Here is a 19,072-nt window from a genome sequence, read left to right as displayed (position 1 = left end):
GTAACCAGGTACAGTGAAGCATGGTGGTGGCAGTGTCATGATGAGTGTTGATGGCTGTGAACTAGTTCACTGAGGGAACCAGAATGATGACTGTGTTCAGAAACTGAATCACATGACAGTGTGGACCAGCAACCTACTGAACAACAACAGTATTCAACATAACGACCATGAACATCTCAGTGATGATAGATGCTAACGATGATCAATGCTAACGATGATCGATGCTAACGAAGATTGATGCTAATGATGATTGATGCTAATGATGATCAATGCTAACGATGATTGATGCTAACAATGATCAATGCTAATGATGATTGATTGATGCTAACGATGATAAATGCTAACAATGATCGATGCTAATGATGATCAATGCTAACAATGATTGATGCTAACGATGATAAATGCTAACAATGATAGATGCTAACGATGATTGATGCTAACGATGATTGATGCTAACGGCTCTGAGGGAAACTGAACTGGTGAAGCTCCTCTTCACATCTAAACTTTTCGTAGACTAAAGGATTTCTCTTTAGTCTACAATCCATTTCTCCAGCTATCGCTAGGCTAACATGTTTGTTTTGATTGTATTTACCCAGAATGCCCTGCGTTATAGTCCACTTCCTGCTTTTGGAGCGGTCTCCGGTCCGCTTGGTGTTCACATATTCACTTCATCCAAACCCAGATCCAGGTTTTAGACGGACCAGAGTTTGATTTATTTGTAGATAACGTGTTCAGACCTCACCAAAAGAACCGGAGGACGGATTAAAGCAGACTGAACAGAACCAGAGGGAACTAACAGAACTACTGAGGGAGTCCTGGAGAAACTGATGGTGAAAGATGAACAGGATTTATTTCTTATTGTAGCCAAAATGTCTGACCTAAATATTCTGATGTAACTGGAACAGGTTGGTACGTTTCCTCCTCTAGATAACGAACCAACCTGCCACCATGTTTGATTGATAATTGATTAATAATTGAGATGAAATCCAATTCAAGAAATTTTACTAATTATATAAACAACTTTTGTCTTTTAAATAAATCTAACAAAAATAGGTTTATTCTTGCATTAAAACTGTTTAGCTTCTGATTGAGTTTATTAAATATTTATACATTTCTGTGTAGCTTCAAAAGATATTTAAGTTCTTCCTCTTGTTTTTTGTTTTTGGGTCCTGATGGGGCCCGGCTCAGAATGTTCCGGTTTTGTTTGACAGGAAACGTTTTGATCAGAAACAGGAAGTTGGATGACCACAGAGCTGCTAGTCTGTTCAGCAGAACAACCACAGACTGCAGGCGGAGACGGTCCAACATGGCAGGCTGGGTTCTGGTCCTAATGACTGTCACCATGGCAACGGATCACCTGGTTCTGGTCCTACTGATTGTCACCATGGCAACGGGTCACCTGGTTCTGGTCCTACTGACTGTCACCATGGCAACGGGTCACCTGGTTCTGGTCCTACTGACTGTCACCATGGCAACGGGTCACCTGGTTCATTTCTACTGACAGTCACCATGACAACGGGTCACCTGGTTCTGGTCCTACTGACTGTCACCATGGCAACGGGTCACCTGGTTCATTTCTACTGACAGTCACCATGACAACGGGTCACCTGGTTCTGGTCCTACTGACTGTCACCATGGCAACGGGTCACCTGGTTCTGGTCCTACTGACTGTCACCATGGCAACGGGTCACCTGGTTCTGGTCCTACTGACAGTCTCCATGGCAACAGATCTACCAGCAAACTGACTGAATAAAACAACAACATGGAGGAAGTTATAAGATCTGGATTAATAAGGATCGACATGAAGAGGAATGTTTCCAAACATCATCATCATCATCATCATTATCATCATCATCATCATCATCATCATCATCCTCACCTTTGGGTCTCTGCTGATGAAGATGAGTTATCTGGACGTCGCTGTATGTCACATCGTCTCCTTTATCAGCTGGAAGAAACACAGATTACCCACAATTCACTGCTTCAGGAGGCAGTTCAGTTTTATGAGGAAATCTTTTTGTGCTGAAATATCTGACTTTATTTTATTTATTAAAAACATTTTAAAAATCAGTAGAGCAGGTTAAATATTCACAGCACTATAGAGAAACCTGCTTTTATAAATCAAGATGTTTGTTTTTCACCTTTTGTTTTGTGACGACGTCTCTTCACCAGTAGAACCAGCAGAACCAGCAGAACCAGCAGGAAAATCACAACAATCCCAGATGATAGAGAAATATAGAGAGAAGACTGGGAGGAAGGTGGAGAGGATGATGAAGGACCAGAAGTGGTTGTTGGTTTGTCTAAAATTGAATAACTTGTTAAATAATTGCCAAATAATTTATTTTGAAAAACAAAGTTTAACAATATTTTCAATTCTCCTGACCTTTGACAGAGATCCTGCTGGATGGAGACTCTCCATGACCAGTGATGTTACATTTATAGAGGCCTTCATCAGATTTATTCACTGATTTGAGGGTCATGTGACCTGATGATCCATCACCAATGAAGGAGCCATCTTTATAGAAAGCAGCTGTGAGGTTGTGGGTTGGATTCCTTGCTCTGCAGCTCAGAGTGACGTCATCTCCCTCCATCACAGGGAGGACAGGACTCTGCAGGATCACTGATCCACCTCAACACAGAGACAAACTACAGCATTTCATCCATTTCCACACAGCTTCAGCAACACTAACTCCACAGTCTGATCTTACCAGAGACAGAGAGCTGGATGCTGCTGCTGCTGGAGGATCCAGACCTGGACTCACACCAGTACACACCAGTATCATGTTCTCTGATGCTGCTGGTTTTACAGGTAGATCCATCTTTTCTCCACCATCCATCTCCACACTGAGTCCTGTTTCCTCTGCTTGTGTTTCTCCTCACAGTCCATCCATCAGATCTGTTTTCATCCTCACAGATCAGAGTCACTGATTCTCCTCTAAAGAACTGAGATCTGCTGGGACTCACAGTCAGATGAACTGGGAGAACTGGAAATAAACATATTGATTCAGAATAAAAACATTTCTTTTCCAAAGAATTAAAATGTCTCCATGAACAGAAAATGTATTTCTTCTGTTTTCTAATCTCTCAGACTTTATCATTTCCACTAGTAGATAATAATTAGTATAAACTTCACTAACCTCGGTTTATTCTGCAGCCCAACAGGAAACTCAGACCTGCAGAAAACAGACATTTAAACTGTTTTTATTAAAGTTCAGAGTTTTGACATAGAACTGATATCTGCAGAGCTTCATGTTTCCTCTGTGAAACATTCCAGCTTTAATCATTTTCTAATCTCTTCAGGTCTTTAGTTCACATATTAGGATTATTTTTAATCTTGTAATTCATAGTAAATTGTAAACCTGGTGATCTTAGTTCAGTCTAACTTCATGATCAATAATCAGACAGAATCAATAATTAAATCAGTAGATATGAACTTACAGAGCAGCAGATTCTGCTGGGTTTCCTTCATGGTTTCTTTCCTTCATTTGACGTTTTTCGTGTCTGACTGGAGACTCAGAGTAAAGAGAGACCGCCCTCTTCCTTAACGCAGCTCTGCTGCTCTCTCTCCTCATGATGCAATGCTGATAGTTAGTGATCTATCATCAGTCGCCATGGCAACAGATCACCTGTTGCCAATGAAAATCATTGTCTTGTTCACAAAAATCCCAAACAAATTAAATTAAATATATTCCATATTAAAATCCTGAAAGCTGCACAGTGGTGCAGTTGGTAGAGCTGTTGCCTTGCAGCAAGAAGGTCCTGGGTTCGATTCCCGGCCCGGGGTCTTTCTGCATGGAGTTTGCATGTTCTCCCTGTGCATGGTGGGTTCTCTCCGGGTTCTCCGGCTTCCTCCCACAGTCCAAAAACATGACTGTCAGGTTAACTGGTCTCTCTAAATTCTCCCTAGGTGAGAGTGTGTGTGTGAATGGTTGTGTGTCTCTGTGTTGCCCTGCGACAGACTGGTGACCTGTCCAGGGTGCAGACGGGCAGCAGAACCTCTTGACCCCACTAGGCTGTTAGAAAAATGCTGAGGCCTTTTCTGTGTTGTTTCCAGTCAGTGTGTGATGAAGAGAGCTTCATCACTTCCTAAAGGTTGTGATAAAAGCAAAGTTGATGGAGAACATGTGTCTCCTTTAAAAGGATTTAAACTGATTTTATTCAACCATAGATTACATCATCTCTGTCTCCTAGACACTGAGGTGCAGAACTGAGCAGGTTGCATCATGATTCCTGTCAGATATTTAATTTCTCTCTATAACAAAGTTTATTTGTAGATAATAAACATTCAGAAAAGCAGATTTATCAATGCTTCCACTGATGAACTATAACTATACATGAGGACATTTCTAATAACAAAGATCTATAAACCATCAGAAATAAAGTCTCCACAACATTTGGTCAGTTTTCTGACCATCAGATTCTCTTCCTGTTATGGGGAGCAGAGATAGAAACATGAAATGTGACGAGGTTTCAGGATGAGACTGAACCGTCTCACTCAGTGCTGAGGATTCATCACTGCTGCTGGACACTAATGGACACAATGAAGAGTCAGAACATTCAGCCCTGATCTACTAACTTACTATGTAAGATCTGTCCAGGTTCATGCAGAAAATGGATCATAAAAAGCTTGAGAGACTGAAGTATCCTTGTATGTTGACTAATGATGATTATAAAATATGCATTTTTGTATTTTGATGTTATATCCAGGATGATGAACCAACCAATCTACAATTGTTTTGATGTATTGAATTAATAATTACATAGGAAAACTTGATGACTGATTAGAGTTTATTATATGTTTCACATATATAGAAATGTAATGTAGTATTGAATTGTAAAGAGCAGGGACAGTGTGTGGGTGTAAGTGGGCATGTCGCAACATGTTCTCAACTGAATCCTCGGACAGGAAGTAACACCCAGATGGCCGAGCCAAAAAGCAGAAGTCATCAGGGCAGAAGCTGAGGGAGGACGGATGGGGCTTTCGGTTGCGTAATCGAATGTCCGAGAAGTCGCGCACAGTGTTCTCTCTCTCTCCCTTTCTCTCCCTCTCTCCAAGCATACTGATAGAGCGAGAAAAGGTATAAAACTCAACACAAGTGCAGCAAGAAGAACAGCAGAGGACCACACCCTGGAACCGAGGGGGAAACGGAGTACTGCGCTGATGCAAAGGGACGGGATCCATTGACCCACTGCCTCGGTTCATGATTGGATTTGGTACTCTGTGCTCAAGCCAACAATCTCTAAATTCATCGCATCGGACTTGGAGAAACTGAACAAAGTTCACCGAGGTGATGAAGAACTGCGTGTTTGGATATAACGACCAGTTCACTTTGTTTCAATTCCAAGGAGGATTCAATTTTCAAGGATAAAACTCTGACCAGGGACTACAAGGATTTCTGTTGCCGAGATCCATTTCCATCAATGGGTATAAGTTGAGTTGCACCCAAAAGTCTGTTTTGATAGACAGATGACAGAGTAGGAAGGTTGTAAGAAGGATTTAAGTTGATTTAATTTGAATTAATTTTATTTGAGCTGTGTAATCATCAATGAATTGATCTGCTTGTCATTTTCCCTGCTAAAGCTTGCTTAATAAATATATATACATTAAAACTCTGATGAGGTTTGTGGACATTGAAATTAATTGAGTCATTTGAATCACGATTCTTCTATTTATGGTAAAACCAGTAAACATGATTCCAGTAATGTGGTGGCTTCAGACTTTCCTTTGGTGAGTGTAAATAATGACCCTGGGACTTAGGGTCTTAGTCACTAAATAATATCTAGCCGGTTCCAAGTTTATTTCAGAAAGGGGGCTACCGTTAACAGAAGTGGTTATTGAAGCTACTCAGTTGATTGTTTCTTAACTGTAAAGGGTCATAACTTCTGGATAGGAGGTAGTTAGAGCTAGACGAATCTCTTTCGCCACCGGTTTAAACAGATTATCTCTTATAGATCTTGTTCAGGGTAAGACCCAGGTCTTAGAGATTTTCCGGACCTGTTAGAAAGAGAACTGGTCAGTAGTCAGCCGAGGAGTTGAGGGTGTGGCTGGCTATTGCATAATAACAAACAACATCAAGACAACACTTAAGTTATGTTTTTATAAGGAATAACATCATAACTTTTGATTAAAAGTTCATAAAATCAGCCTTTTAAACTCCTTCACTTGGTGCAAGAACCTCTTTCTGGACCCAGATGAGGAGGAACATCTGGAGGTGGATTTAGGTCCATTTAATAATTACAAATAATCCACAACAGATCAGCTGGTTTGGATAAATCAGATTTATTTTGTTTAGATATTCAGTTCAACTTTTCCTTCATTCCTGAGTGTCAACAGTCATTATTCATAAACATCAATAATAATGAAATGGTGAATCTGTGATCTTTGTCCTGATTAACATAAATCTGTTCAGAGTGAAATAACAGTTTTATTAAATATGAGACTGGTGGGAAGATAAGAGCAAAACAAAACAAACAAATAATAAAATGTAAACAAGCTTAGCTGCATTATTAGTTACATTTACACTGATTTTACAACATAAAGCACTAAAAAAGGAACCAGTTGATGCAAAACAATAAACATTTTAAACATAATAGAAAAAAGATGAAGTCTGAAAACATTGCTTTACTTTTAATAAATATAAATATAATGGAGAAAAACAAGAAGAAACAAAACTTTATTAAATGTTGAACTGATTTTTCTGTATTTTTCATTATTAGTCATCATAGAATTGCATTGTGAAAAACTGCAGCATGAGCAGAAAACATGCAAGTTGCACCAGATTACAAATCACAGAGTCAACAAAACTATAAAAAACTGACTTATAGTTTGGAAAATATGGAACATTATATTTTTATCTGACTCTTTAAATTAGACCCAATAAATCAGACATGGCTGATTCCATCATGTATTAGTTGATTAGTATCAATTTGATCTTTTCAATAAATACAAACAGAAGCTCATTACATGCAATAATAAAACGTTAATTAGCTTCTGATTGAGCTTCTTTTATGAAGTTCTTATAATAATTGTGAAGTTTTTAAAGATTAAAGTGAACGATGTTGGACTGGTGGGAACAACCTAAAACTAAAATGTCACTTTTGAGAGTTTCAGTCCAGAAATCATTGTATAAAACTATTTTATTATAATTAAATCATGATTTATGACTGCAGAAGGTTCATCTGTCAGCAAAACAAAATCAACTCATATTTGATGGATTAAACATCCACATGTTGTAAATCATTTCCACAGATTAAAGGCATTTCTAGTAAATCTACAGATCAACTGGAGGATCTGAGGTTTTCTTCCTGAAACAAGCAGATTGTTTTTTATAGATCAGAAATTAAACAACAACAACAACAACAGCCAATGAGATCAGACCAACTATCAGTCCAGTGGATCCATCGCTGGTTCCTCCATTTTTGTTCTCTGCAGAAAAAAAAAAAACATAAATCAAGTCAATGAGTCGATTGGATCAGATTTAATATGGTTCTGACATCCAGAACCAGGAAGCTGCTGGTTCTGATCCAGAAACAAATTCTCACCTGGACTAAGAACCTCCAGTTTGATGGTTCTGATGAGTTCAGTATCAAGGTCTCCTTCATTCTGGACTTGACACTGATATAGTCCCGTATCGTCAGTCGTCAGGTTCTTCAGAACCAAAGACACGTTTCCATCCTTCATCTGTCGGTCCACCAGATCCACTCGGTTCTGATAAGACGGGTTCTGGTTTTCTACATCAAATTGACCGTCTCTGAACAGAAGAACATATTCTGAGTCCAGATCGGTTCTGGTCCACTGAACGACGATAACAGAAGAACTGGCAGCAGATCTACAGGGCAGAGAGACCGGCTGTCCAGGATCAGCTGTGACCTTTACATGACCTGCAGGAGAGGAATCAGTAGAGGTCAGAGGTCAATGATATGTTCCATGTTATTTTTAAACATATTTCCATTTGTCTTTCATTTGCTGCTGATTCACAGAAACTCTCCGACTGAAGGAGAATAAAATCTGTTTTTCTCTCTGACTGGTCAGAGAGAAAAACTCAGTGGAGTCAGAAATGTTTCTGCTTCATCACCTCAGAATAATTTCTCTCACTGAGGGAATCGTTTGGACAAACTTCCTCTACCTGGAAAACAGCAGCTTTGCTTCATCTGCAGATTAATGAGTTCAGAATCAGAGACTTTTATAAAAGTTGATCAAAGATTTAAATGTCTGAATTATCAGCATAAAACTGAATATGACACATTTAGACAAATGATGATGTATTTTATAAATAGATGGGGATCTAACAGAGTCCTGTGGCGCCCCCTTGTGGACAGAAACTGAAAACAAACCATCAGCTATAGTGCACTGAGTATGGCAAGCTGTTATAGCATAAAATCAGTTTCAACTGAATGAAACAGTTAATTAGATTATTCACGATTAATCAGTTACTGAAATGATTTTCAACTAATTTACTTGGTAATTATTAATTGGAGAATAAAAAAAACAACAATCTGCAGAAAGAACAACAGATTAAGAACATTAATCAGTTTTTAGGTTTATTTTCATGAATAAATCACCATCAGTGAGTTTATTTATCAATATGATTCACATAAGCAGATTGTTTTATGACTGAATAAATCCTACAGTCACCATGTTGTCTACAGTCAGAGATTATAATCTGAGATTCTCCTTTCTTCTATTCTCTGGTTCATCTGTTAAAATCTTCTGAATCCAGCAGATGATGTTGATATGAGTATTAATGTTGCAGAGCATTTTGATCAATATGTGATTTTTCATGCAGTTAGAAGCTCAGATCAATAAATAATAACCTGACAGCTGCTGGTCTGCAGCAGACTGACTGTATTCATCATGTTAGTGAAGCCTGTCATGAAGCTCTGCTGTGTTTCTGTACAGCTGCAGGCTGCTGACCAGTGGATCGGTCACTTTGGCCTCTCAGGGTCTGGGATGGTCTCTGAAACTCTCCAAAGGTTTGGAATGAAAATAATTATTTAAAAAACTCTTTAATTATAGAGTAGAAACTGCTGTTCAAATCTACATGATCTAAAGACTCTGGCAGTGAAACCACTGGCTCCAGGGCTGATGGGGTTAATCTTTGCCACGGTTTGTCAGATACTTTCTGGCTCTAAAGCAGTTGTTGGGACACGTTTTATGAATTCCTGAGTGAAGAAACGTCCTCAGTAAATCAAAGGTTCTGCTCACAAAGGCAAACAGCAAACGGCTGTTTAAGGTTATTCATTATCTCCATGGCGACACTGAGCTGGTTTATCTAGAACCAGAATGTTTAACTGGTGGCTCTGGTCAGAGCCGAGCAGGAGGAATATGTTACAAAGGTCAGACTGAGAGGTCAAAGGTCTTCCAGCATTCCAGAGGTCAGGAATATTTGGATCACTGGTTTAGGATTATAAACTATCAAACTACTGGTCCTCAATGATTTTCTATCATCAATCAATAAGTAATATTTAATCAAACAGTTCAGTCTGTGTGATTCTAAAGAGACAAGAGCAAATAATTCAGTTCAGACTAAACTCAGTAAAACCTGAAAAACTTTTTGATAACTTTTCATCCCCATCAGATAATTCCTGTTAAAAAAAAGTTAGATAGATTTTTTACATGTTTTATGCTAAATTTGCAACAATATTGTTCATATTTTAGTTTATCAAAAGATGAAAAGAGGAGAACATTTTGTACTCCAAAGGCTCTGATGGTGCATCTTTTATTCATGGAATAGATCAGCTGGTATAGATTAACAGGTATAGATCAGCCTCCCTTCCTGCATCATCTGTTTTACTTTTTTTTTAAATAACCATGAATATCATGAATATCATGAAGATCATCTTTTGATGAAGATGATCTTCATGATGAAGATGATCACCAAATCTTTCTTCAGATTGTTTTCTACATCATCATTTCCTTCCAGGAGTTTTTAGCCACATGACAATCTGAATATTATAGATATTAAATATTATAAATGTACAAAATTAGAGGAATGAAACTCAAAAGTCTTTTTCTCTCCTGAAGATTAAAATAATTAAACTGGAAGAGAAACATTTTGTCTGAGTTCATTTCTGTATATATAAATCATATGGCAGCAGCTTCTGACCAATCAGAGACCAGTTGATACTGATCTCTGTGAAAACAAGATGGTGGACTTTATTCACCCGTCTGTCAATCAGAACAGATTTTACTACTTCAGATGATCTGGACTTTTAAAAGATCACATTTTAATCTGTGGGAACATTAATATTTTCTTTAAATCGTATTTATAACAGCGTTTGGTTTTGTTCATTTTAAACAGGCATCCACACAGCCACCAATCCTTTACACACATCTGTGATGCACACAGATTTCAGCCAGTTGGTCTGGATACCAGTTGGTCTGTCTCACCGGATCAGAACCAGTGTTCTGTGAATGGATCAGTCAGGGTCGTGACCCCAGCCCGGTGTGGATCTACTGACTTATAAACTGATCTGAAACCGTCTGGATGTTCAGCTGTTGCACCGTGCTGCGCTCCACATCGTCTCCAAGCTTTAATTAAAGGTTTCATAACCTTCAATTATAATTAATAATATAATAAATATTAGCAATATTGTTGGTTCGGTAAAAGTTACTTTTATTTAGTTTAAACTTGGAAAAACTCTGTTTCTATTTTACCAGAAGCTCCGCCTCCCATGAACCAGGAAGTCAGATAACGGTTTAAAGTCACAACCAGTTTAACCTCCATGTTTGTAAATATTAATAAATATCTGTATTAGTGTTTATTATGCATTATTATAGTTATAAGTTTTCGCTACACTGTGAGTCCAACTGCTCTGCGAACGAAGAAACTCATCGCTGATCGTCTTCTGACTCTGGATTAACAGATTATGAGAATTGTTAGTTAGAATGAAGGCGGATTAAAAACTCACCTTCAGCAGAAACAGAACTGAAACACAGAGTCCAGAGCAACGAGATCATTAATGAAACCATTTCTATCATCTGGAAACGCTGTTAGCCGTAAAGCTACTTTGGAAAGAAATGCGGAAGTCACGATGCTGCTGGAAGTGACGTAATGATGACGGGAAGAAAGGAAACAACCATCAGGTTCATTCACTACAAAGAACCGATCAAAGAACCAATTTTTACAAATTGAATTATATTATTTCTAATGTTTTATATTCATTTAGAGAAACTTTGTGTTTTTATGAGTAAAATTCACTAAAAACTCCAATCATCTGTCTAACATAAAATTAATATTTACTCTATTGTGTGAAATATAGAACATTATACAATATAGTACAATATAATACAATATAGTACAATATAATACAATATAGTACAATATAGTACAATATAATACAATATAGTACAATATAGTACAATATAGTACATTATAGTACAGAGCCCAAAGGAAACTGAAACATTTATAACGTTTCTCTGTTGGTACCAGATGAATTTCAGGGTAACAAAGTTTCTCCATGTTTGAAAAGTTAATAATGTCTCTAGTTAATAAACTGTTACCAAAAGTTTTGTCTCACCTGCTTTGACTCACATAAGAGTTTAATCAAATCCATTCCTGATCCATAAGGTTCATGATGACGTTGGTCCACCGCCTGCAGCCAGAACTCCTCTTCCTCATGGTGGAAGAGGAAGAGTTCAGATCCAAACTGTTCCCACACAGTTGGAGCCTGGAATCGTCCAAAATGTCTTGGTTTACCGAAGCATTCAGTTCCTTTCACTGGAGCTCAGGGTCCAAGCCAGCTCCTGAAAAACAAGCCCACAGCATGATCCTTCCTCCACCAAACTTTACTCTTGGCACAATGCAGTCAGACAGTAACTGGAGGTCTGGATGATGGACTCTTGGCTCTATGAGCTTCATCTTCATGAGTTGCTGTCTTTCACAAATATTTCTATGTTTTTATGTAACAGTTGACTGGAATATTTAGAACAAGGAGATTTCAGGACTGGACTTGTTTCCAGGTGGCGTCCTGTCGCAGGTCCAGACTGGAACTCACTGAGATCCTCAGAGCCAAACATTATTTCACTAATGTCAGTAAAAACTGTCTCCATGTCTAGATACTTCATTTATACAGCTGGAAGTGACTGAAACACCTGATTCCTGTCATTCAGACGGTGAGAAAATACTTTATAGTATTATAGCATATTATAGTATAAAGTCTTACTGCTGCACATTAATAGAGTATCAATAGTTTCCTTCAGTTATAGTTTGATACTTGAGGCTAAATCTGCATCATAAGTGACTCATTCAGATTCTCTCTAAGTACCATGTTGGTTCACTGATGAACGTGTTAAATTAATACATTCATCCATTCATTCTATAACACTTTTCCCCGCTAGGGGGCGCTAGCTGCTGCCTCTCCAGCATTAAGGAGAGGCGGGGTCACCTGGACAGGTCAACAGTCTGTCACAGTTAATATTAGAGCTAAATTTACATCTTAGAAAAATATGTAACAATGTAATATCTGATTTACAACCTTTTTATTTTTGCTTAAGAAAACATTTGTGACAATGAAAAAGTTATTTAGTTATAAATGTAATTGTTCTCTGGGGGCTTTGAACTGTTTTGGGTCTTTGGAAAGTTTTGGATCTTTGAAAAGTTTTTGATGTACATTTCAACTGTTTGGTGAATTTCACTCTTAAAAACTGTTTTTCTAAGAAAATATAAAATTATTATAGACTGCAGTAGTGCAGTTGGTAGCACTGTTGCCTTGCAGCAGGAAGGTCTTTGGTTCAAATCCCAGCCTGGGTTGTTTGCATGTTTTGAATGTGAGGGTTGGTCATCCCTGACTTAGTCAATACAATAAGATTTAAGTCATTGTATTTTATTGTATATTATATATTGTATTATGTCATATATTCAGTTAAATTCAAAATATATATGATATTCTTAGATACAGTCAATAAATAATATGAACATGTATCATAAAGTGAAAATTTAAGTGAATGTGTTTGGAATGAGGACGCTTGTGGACTGGGTTATTTTTAATTTTTATTTCTAATAAATTTTCATTAAAAAAAAAGAAAAATTTCCAACATTTTGAAATTTAGTCTGTTAAGCTTTCTTGACACAACTTCTGCTGTAAAAAACTGAAGTAAACAATACATTAAAATAAAATAATTGATAAAAAGCAACTGAGTAATTAGTAGACTGGCTGTATACCTGAGTTTATCCAGGTGTATCTTCATTCTGATGCTCTATAAAGCCTCAGCATTGATGAGGTGGATTTATTTAAATAATTCAGTTCTGTCAAACATATAAAACACTTAACCTTCAGAACATAATATAAAAGTAAACCAAGAGTCAATTTCAGCTGAATTTGGATTCAGATCTAGTAGAAGATGGAAAGAACTGGATGAAACAACAACAAAGTGATAACCAATAAATTATTTTATGATGTAAAATCAAAATGGTCCCAAACTACGAAACCTTTTGTTTGTCTTGAGGCTCCATTGTTGATGCTGAACCGTAAAAGATCAAGAATTATTTTGGCAAATCCATCCTGTTAAAGATTCACTTTATTATAAACGCAGTTTGGCGCCTCAGTGTCATTTAGAAACATTTCCTGTATCACGTGACCTGGTGAAAGCAAAACATGCACCAACACGGAGTTTGGTCTCTGGACTTGACGCATGCGCCGACGCATCACTAGTCCAGTTTAAAGTAACGGATGGACTATATTAGGGACAGAATGGTTCGTTCTGATGATTCGGTTTGGTTCAAGGAGCCATAACTCCCGTCACTATTATTTACGACACTTTGCGTCAGTCCAAGCAGCATCAGCAGCTCCTTGACCCACGTGACTTCCTCATTCCACTCCATGTACCGTTAATGCTAACACCGCATACAGATTACAGAAATGGTTTGTTTAATGATTATGTTGATCTGTTCGGCTCTTCGTATCAGTTCTGTTTCTGCTGAAGGTGAGTTTTTAATCCGCCTTCATTTTAACTAACGATTCTCACAAACTGTTAATCCAGAGTTAGAAGACGAACAGGAAACTGACGGTACGATGATGAGTTTGCTAGCAGTTGAACACACAGTGTAGCGAAATATTATAATATAGTCATATTAGCCTCATAACAATAAAATATGATAAGACCTCAATGTTTGTAAAACCAGCTAATTATTGCAAACAATGAGGTCAAGCTGGTGGTGACGTCACTCCGTTATCTGAGCTCTGACTTCCGGGTCAGAGGAAAACGGAGTTTCTGGTCAAACTGGTTGGTTGTTCATGCAGCTAAAGCCTGAGAGCGATGAGGTTCTGCATGTTGAACAGCCAAGACGATCCGGGCCTCATTCAGATCCAGAACTGAACCCAGTCAGAGAACATTAAGTCTCTGGTCCAACTCCAGGCTGGGATCAGCAGCCTGCCTGACATCCACAAAGAGTTCTGGTTCTGACCCGGTATTCAGGTTCAACTGAAGTACAAACTTCCTGTCATTGGTTCTCCCTCCAACCATAATGTTTAGTAAATTAATCTGAAGTTCTGTTCTTCACTGGTTCCCTCTATTTGTTCTGGTTCTACAACCAGGAACCAACAAACAGAAAATCAATCTGTCACCAGTTACTGGACATAAAACCAGAAGGTTCTGGAAGTGGATCAATATTTCATAAGTTGTAACAGAGACTGTTGACCACAGAAGTGACTTTATACTGACATGGAAGGACACAGTCCTGTCTGACCTTTGACCTCTCTGCTCTGTGTTGTTACAGACGTCACAGGTTATTCTGGACAGAACGTCACTCTGAATTGTACAACTACTGAGAACAAACCCGTCGCTGTGGAGTGGAGCAGAACCGATCTGAAGGATGAATTTGTTCTTCTGTACAGAGACGATCAGATTGATCCGTCTATCCAGCATCCAGATTACAAGAACCGAGTGGACCTGGCAGACAGACTGATGAAGGACGGAAACGTGTCTCTGGTTCTGATGAACGCCACGACTAACGACAACGGAACATATGAATGTCGAGTTCGAATTCAAGGAATCCTGGATGCTGAACTGATCAGAACCATCAACCTGACTGTTTCTGCTCTTCCTCCTCCAGGTGAGAGAGTTGAACTCTGGATCAGAACCAGCATCTTCCTGGTTCTGATCCAGAGAAACATCTGGGATCAGATCATTTGTTGAACTGACTCTAGTTCTGTCTTTGTCTGCAGGAGACAAGAAGTCAGGGAACCAGGATGGATCCATGGGACTGATAGTTGGTCTGATTGTGTCTCTGCTGGTTGTTGTTGTTGTTGTTGTTGTTTTACTTCTGATCTACAGGAAACAATTTCCTTGTTTACAGCAGAAAACCTCTGATCCTCCAGTTGGTCTATAGATGAAGGAATGTTTTAATTCTGTACAGATCATTTGCATCAGATTATTGGTGATTTTCTGATCGATCAGCATGAAGTGATTTCCTCTCTGCTCTGATGGTTCTGATGGTTCTGATGGTTCTGATGGTTCTGATGGTTTTTAACGATCAACACATCAACCTGCTGACCTCATCAATCATTATAAAACTATTTTATCTCAACCATCAACTACGGACTGAAATGTTTTAAAAGTTACATTTTCTCTATTTGAACTCATCCAGACCTGAACTAAACCTGGATCAGATTATCTGTAAGAATCTGTAATCCAGATTAATCCAGATTGTTTTTAATGGAGATTTAAATTATTGTTGCTGTTTATCGTTTATAGATTCACATCAGTGGATTGATCTTCATTGATCTTCATTGATCTTCATTGTGATCAGTTTTATTCAGTGAATCTGATGAACATAAAATGTTTCCTGATCATTTCTGTAATAATCTGATGAAAATCCTCCTTAAAGCCTTAAAGTCTGTAAAGACTTGAATCCTCATCAGGATCCATGTTGGAACAAAAACTGAAGGAAAAAAGTTTGAAACATGAAGATCAACCTGATCATCATGTGAAGTTTTTATTTTATTTTATTTTTTCTGCTTTCTGTTCATATTTATTCTGACCTCACTGTGTTTATATGATTTACATGTTTGTTCTTTTTTATTAAAATGTTTTATATGTTCTACAGTTTTATGGAGGATTAAAGTCGATAAATTTATGATTCAACTTGAATGAATTGTAAATAATTTAGGATTTAGTTTGAACTTCAACATTAATAACTCCTGACTGCATTTAGCCTGTAAATAGTTCAAATAGTTGATGTGACAGACAACCAGGGAAACCTTGGATTAAGATTATAATCCAGTCCTGGAAACACGGAGAATCCAGACGGAGGCCGTTCTGCTGCTCCACGTTCCAGAAACCAGAAAATCAGAGAGATTTTATTTTTATTTCTGTTTTAAAGGTTTAAATCCGGACCGGGATCGTCTGCATGGAGTTGGTTCTGTCTGTGGACCGGTTCTGGTTCTGGAGGTTCAACTGGAACGTTAAACTGTAATCTGAGCTCTGACTTCCTGCTGGATGAAAATATCGGCCTGTTCCAGAAATAAACGTGTTTGTGACCATTATCACTATTTAACCTTCAGTTAAAACAGAAACAAAGTGAACAGAACTCGGAGCGTTCGGGTCCGTTTACTAGAACCAGAACCAGAACCAGTCAGAGGAAGTTTAAGAGTCACTTTTACAGAAACTAAAATACTAAAAACAAGACGTGGTTTTGTTCAAAGATTTAAATCCATTAATATAAAATACTGTTAAAGTTTCAACCCAAATCCAGGAAGATTTAAAATGATCAGAAATAAAAATATGAATATTAATAAGATCAATGGATCAGATCCAAACATAAAGACCAGAAACAGAAACTGACCTGCAGATTCAATATTTATCAAACATTCAACAAGTTCATAAATAAATAAATAATAATAAACTGAGACTGAACAGAACCAGAACCACACTGTAAAACCCAACCAGTTATCTTTACTAAAGCAGCTCATTGTGGGAGATTCTCTGGTTTTTATTCATTAAAAAATAAAAAATAAATCAAAATCTGTTTTTAAATCCAGATCAGCACTGATAAAGAATCCTGGTTTAGAAAGTTTATCATGTTTATCAGAATTATTAAATATATATTATTACTATAATCAGTTTGTTTTTAAATATTACACAATAACTGCATTTTACTTTCTTCTTTTAATAAAAATAATAATTCAATTTATTTCTCAGAAATTTATAAAATAATTCAAAACTAATATTTTCAGTCTATAAAGTTGAGTCAAAATAAACTTTCAACATCAGAAAGATTTTATTTCAAAGATCCAAACATTTAAATCCAAACCTAGAGAACAAACTGAACAATCGGCTCCAATTATTGATTATCTGCTGATAATTCTGATTTGATCTGATCAGGTTTTGTGTTTTTGATCACAAGTGGAAACATGAAACTAAAGACCAAGAAACTCATCAATGCTGCAAAATGATCAGAAAAATGTTCCAACCAGAGAATAAAAACAGAAACCAGGAAAACAAAAATAAAAAATCTGAAGCAGAAAATTATCAATAAAACAAAAAACTTTTTCAACAAACTCTCAAGTTTAGAGATGAACCACAAACTGTTTAATAACAGGAGATTTTAAATTAAAATAACAGAGTTATTAAAACTGAACCAATTCATCTTCAATCTAGTTTGATTTATGATGAAAGTTTATGAATATGCAAATCTGAAAGGTTTTAGTTTTGTGTTAAATTTAGAATGACTAAAATTAAACTAGTAGAACTGAATATGTATTGATCAACATATTGATCAACATATTGATCATGATCAGATTTATTCATTTTGAGTCACAACTAGAGTTTTACTGCAACAGACTGGTGACCTTTCCAAGGTGACCCCGTGACCCCGTGATCCCACCTCTCGCCCGGAACGCAGCGGGAGTGGAACCAGCAACCCTCCTGACCCCATTAGGAATGAAGGGTGAACAGAAAATGGATGGAATTAAAGTTTTTCTAAATAAAGTTTCTTTAAATAAAGTTTCTTTAAATAAAGTTTTTTTCTAACTAAAGTTTTTTTCTAAATAAAGTTTTTCTGACTAAAGTTCAGCCTGACGGAGGAGTTACTGCAGGAAGCTCAAGGTCAGACATTCTGTGAATGTTTGTTTCTGACAGAGCAGTTTGGACATTATTGATCGTTTATCTATTAAATTATTGATCCTTCATTAGTGCGATCGGCTCCAGATAATATTTCAAACAGCAGTAAAGAGGAAACTGACCTGCAGCGTTTCATGGCGGCCCACTGATCCTCCTGACTTCTCCTCCATGTTGCCAGGTTTGACTCTGTCCTCCAGTCGGTCTGCACTCTGTGACCCAGCAGCTCTGGCTCCGCCCACTCTGGAAAACACAGGTGGAGCTGCTGCCAGGTGAGCAGCTCAGGAACAGGTAGAGACTCGTAAAAGTCAAACATCCAGGAATGTTTCAGTTCAGAGAAACGATTCTGAAAAACTACAGAAACCAAAAGAATCATCATCTGATCAGTTAGAGTCACAGAGAAATCACTTATTGGTTACATATTGGCTCTGATCACCTGGGAATCATTTACTGAAGGTCACAAACTGGAGCTGACAGGAGAAAACTGGAGCCTCTCTGAAGGGTCAAAGGTCAGAAGAGAATAAAAATGCTGAATGATTTGAGGTCAGAATATTTATGATCCACATCTCAACGTTTTTTCTGCTTCAGGGATTTTAACCAAACTAAATTCATAAACATCAGAAAAACATTTAGTTTCACATTTAAATGAAATCAGTAACTGGACTGGTTCCTCAGACGACCTTTGACCTCTGCTGTAATGATAAACATTTTATCATTAAAGCTTCATTTGTAGTGAAATTATTTAATCTGCACTGGATTTCAGAGATAATCTGGATTAAAACTAACAGTTCATAAAACCAAAAACATTATTTTACATTTTATCTAGTTATTGTTTTACATCCTATTTATTAATTCAGTTTAAATTAATATTTTGTTCTTGAACGTCTCAGATTTTAGAGGAAACAGTTTTTAATTTTTTCTGAAATATTTCTATAGTTCAGCAAACAAACTGATGGAAAATCTTCATTTGTTCAGTAAATTATAATCTGGAGGATTAAATAAAGTCACTTGACA

At 37.3% G+C, this 19,072-nt stretch overlaps 4 protein-coding genes and 1 long non-coding RNA gene across 9 annotated transcripts in view; 2 read left to right on the top strand and 3 right to left on the bottom strand.

Moving 5' to 3' along the window:
• The window catches only part of LOC122820864, a 6,374-nt gene extending 4,100 nt beyond the window's left edge, over positions 1 to 2,274 (bottom strand). Inside the window, exons 1-2 of the long non-coding RNA XR_006368870.1 lie at positions 2,142 to 2,274; positions 1,880 to 1,948 (exon numbers count right to left, since the gene is read on the bottom strand). This is a non-coding gene — a long non-coding RNA (uncharacterized LOC122820864). The remainder of the gene's footprint in view (positions 1 to 1,879; positions 1,949 to 2,141) is intronic.
• The window catches only part of LOC122820823, a 35,284-nt gene extending 31,709 nt beyond the window's left edge, over positions 1 to 3,575 (bottom strand). The window contains exons 1-2 of the mRNA XM_044098450.1: positions 3,439 to 3,575; positions 3,138 to 3,173 (exon numbers count right to left, since the gene is read on the bottom strand). Of these exons, the coding sequence (XP_043954385.1) occupies positions 3,138 to 3,173; positions 3,439 to 3,469 (67 nt within the window). The 5' untranslated portion in view covers positions 3,470 to 3,575. The remainder of the gene's footprint in view (positions 1 to 3,137; positions 3,174 to 3,438) is intronic.
• LOC122820814 (sialoadhesin-like) overlaps positions 1 to 19,072 on the top strand; it is an 83,979-nt gene that overhangs the window by 41,615 nt on the left and 23,292 nt on the right. The gene's annotated exons all lie outside the window — the stretch shown is intronic.
• LOC122820860 (selection and upkeep of intraepithelial T-cells protein 8-like) lies at positions 6,262 to 18,320 on the bottom strand. 3 transcript variants are annotated; one of them, XM_044098512.1, is made up of 4 exons: positions 18,184 to 18,320; positions 11,535 to 11,746; positions 7,543 to 7,881; positions 6,262 to 7,426 (listed from the first exon to the last, which is right to left on the bottom strand). In XM_044098512.1, the coding sequence occupies exons 2-4, from the start codon at positions 11,554 to 11,556 to the stop codon at positions 7,341 to 7,343; spliced, it is 447 nt and encodes a 148-aa protein (XP_043954447.1). In that variant the 5' UTR covers positions 11,557 to 11,746; positions 18,184 to 18,320; the 3' UTR covers positions 6,262 to 7,340. The 3 variants fall into 3 exon arrangements, 1 of the variants encoding a protein (XP_043954447.1); XR_006368866.1 differs by lacking the exon at positions 6,262 to 7,426 and adding an exon at positions 10,912 to 11,040 and having other exon boundaries at positions 7,753 to 7,881; positions 11,521 to 11,746; XR_006368867.1 differs by lacking the exon at positions 6,262 to 7,426 and adding an exon at positions 10,912 to 11,037 and having other exon boundaries at positions 7,753 to 7,881; positions 11,521 to 11,746.
• Positions 13,605 to 16,643, top strand: LOC122820857 (myelin protein zero-like protein 2). Of its 2 annotated transcripts, XM_044098507.1 has the most exons (4): positions 13,628 to 13,924; positions 14,718 to 15,053; positions 15,166 to 15,213; positions 16,064 to 16,643. In XM_044098507.1, the coding sequence occupies exons 1-4, from the start codon at positions 13,861 to 13,863 to the stop codon at positions 16,069 to 16,071; spliced, it is 456 nt and encodes a 151-aa protein (XP_043954442.1). In that variant the 5' UTR covers positions 13,628 to 13,860; the 3' UTR covers positions 16,072 to 16,643. The 2 variants fall into 2 exon arrangements, with proteins under 2 accessions (XP_043954441.1, XP_043954442.1); XM_044098506.1 differs by having other exon boundaries at positions 13,605 to 13,924; positions 15,166 to 16,643.

This window comes from Gambusia affinis, linkage group LG18 (assembly GCF_019740435.1).
Source record: "Gambusia affinis linkage group LG18, SWU_Gaff_1.0, whole genome shotgun sequence".
NCBI classification, from domain to species: Eukaryota; Metazoa; Chordata; class Actinopteri; order Cyprinodontiformes; family Poeciliidae; genus Gambusia; species Gambusia affinis.
This window is presented reverse-complemented; position numbering and strand designations above follow the sequence as displayed.

Bases quoted from the DNA above. Each gene is read 5' to 3' on its own strand.
- LOC122820860 (XM_044098512.1), bottom strand. From the start codon at position 11,556: ATGGATTTGATTAAACTCTTAT. The intron at 7,882-11,534 runs GTGAGTCAAAGC...CCTCTCCTGCAG, and splicing joins GGATTTGATTAAACTCTTAT to GTCATGTAAAGGTCACAGCT. The intron at 7,427-7,542 runs GTGAGAATTTGT...TTTTTTCTGCAG, and splicing joins ACTGGAGGTTCTTAGTCCAG to AGAACAAAAATGGAGGAACC.
- LOC122820857 (XM_044098506.1), top strand. From the start codon at position 13,861: ATGGTTTGTTTAATGATTATGTTGATCTGTTCGGCTCTTCGTATCAGT. The intron at 13,925-14,717 runs GTGAGTTTTTAA...GTGTTGTTACAG, and splicing joins CAGTTCTGTTTCTGCTGAAG to ACGTCACAGGTTATTCTGGA. The intron at 15,054-15,165 runs GTGAGAGAGTTG...CTTTGTCTGCAG, and splicing joins TTCTGCTCTTCCTCCTCCAG to GAGACAAGAAGTCAGGGAAC.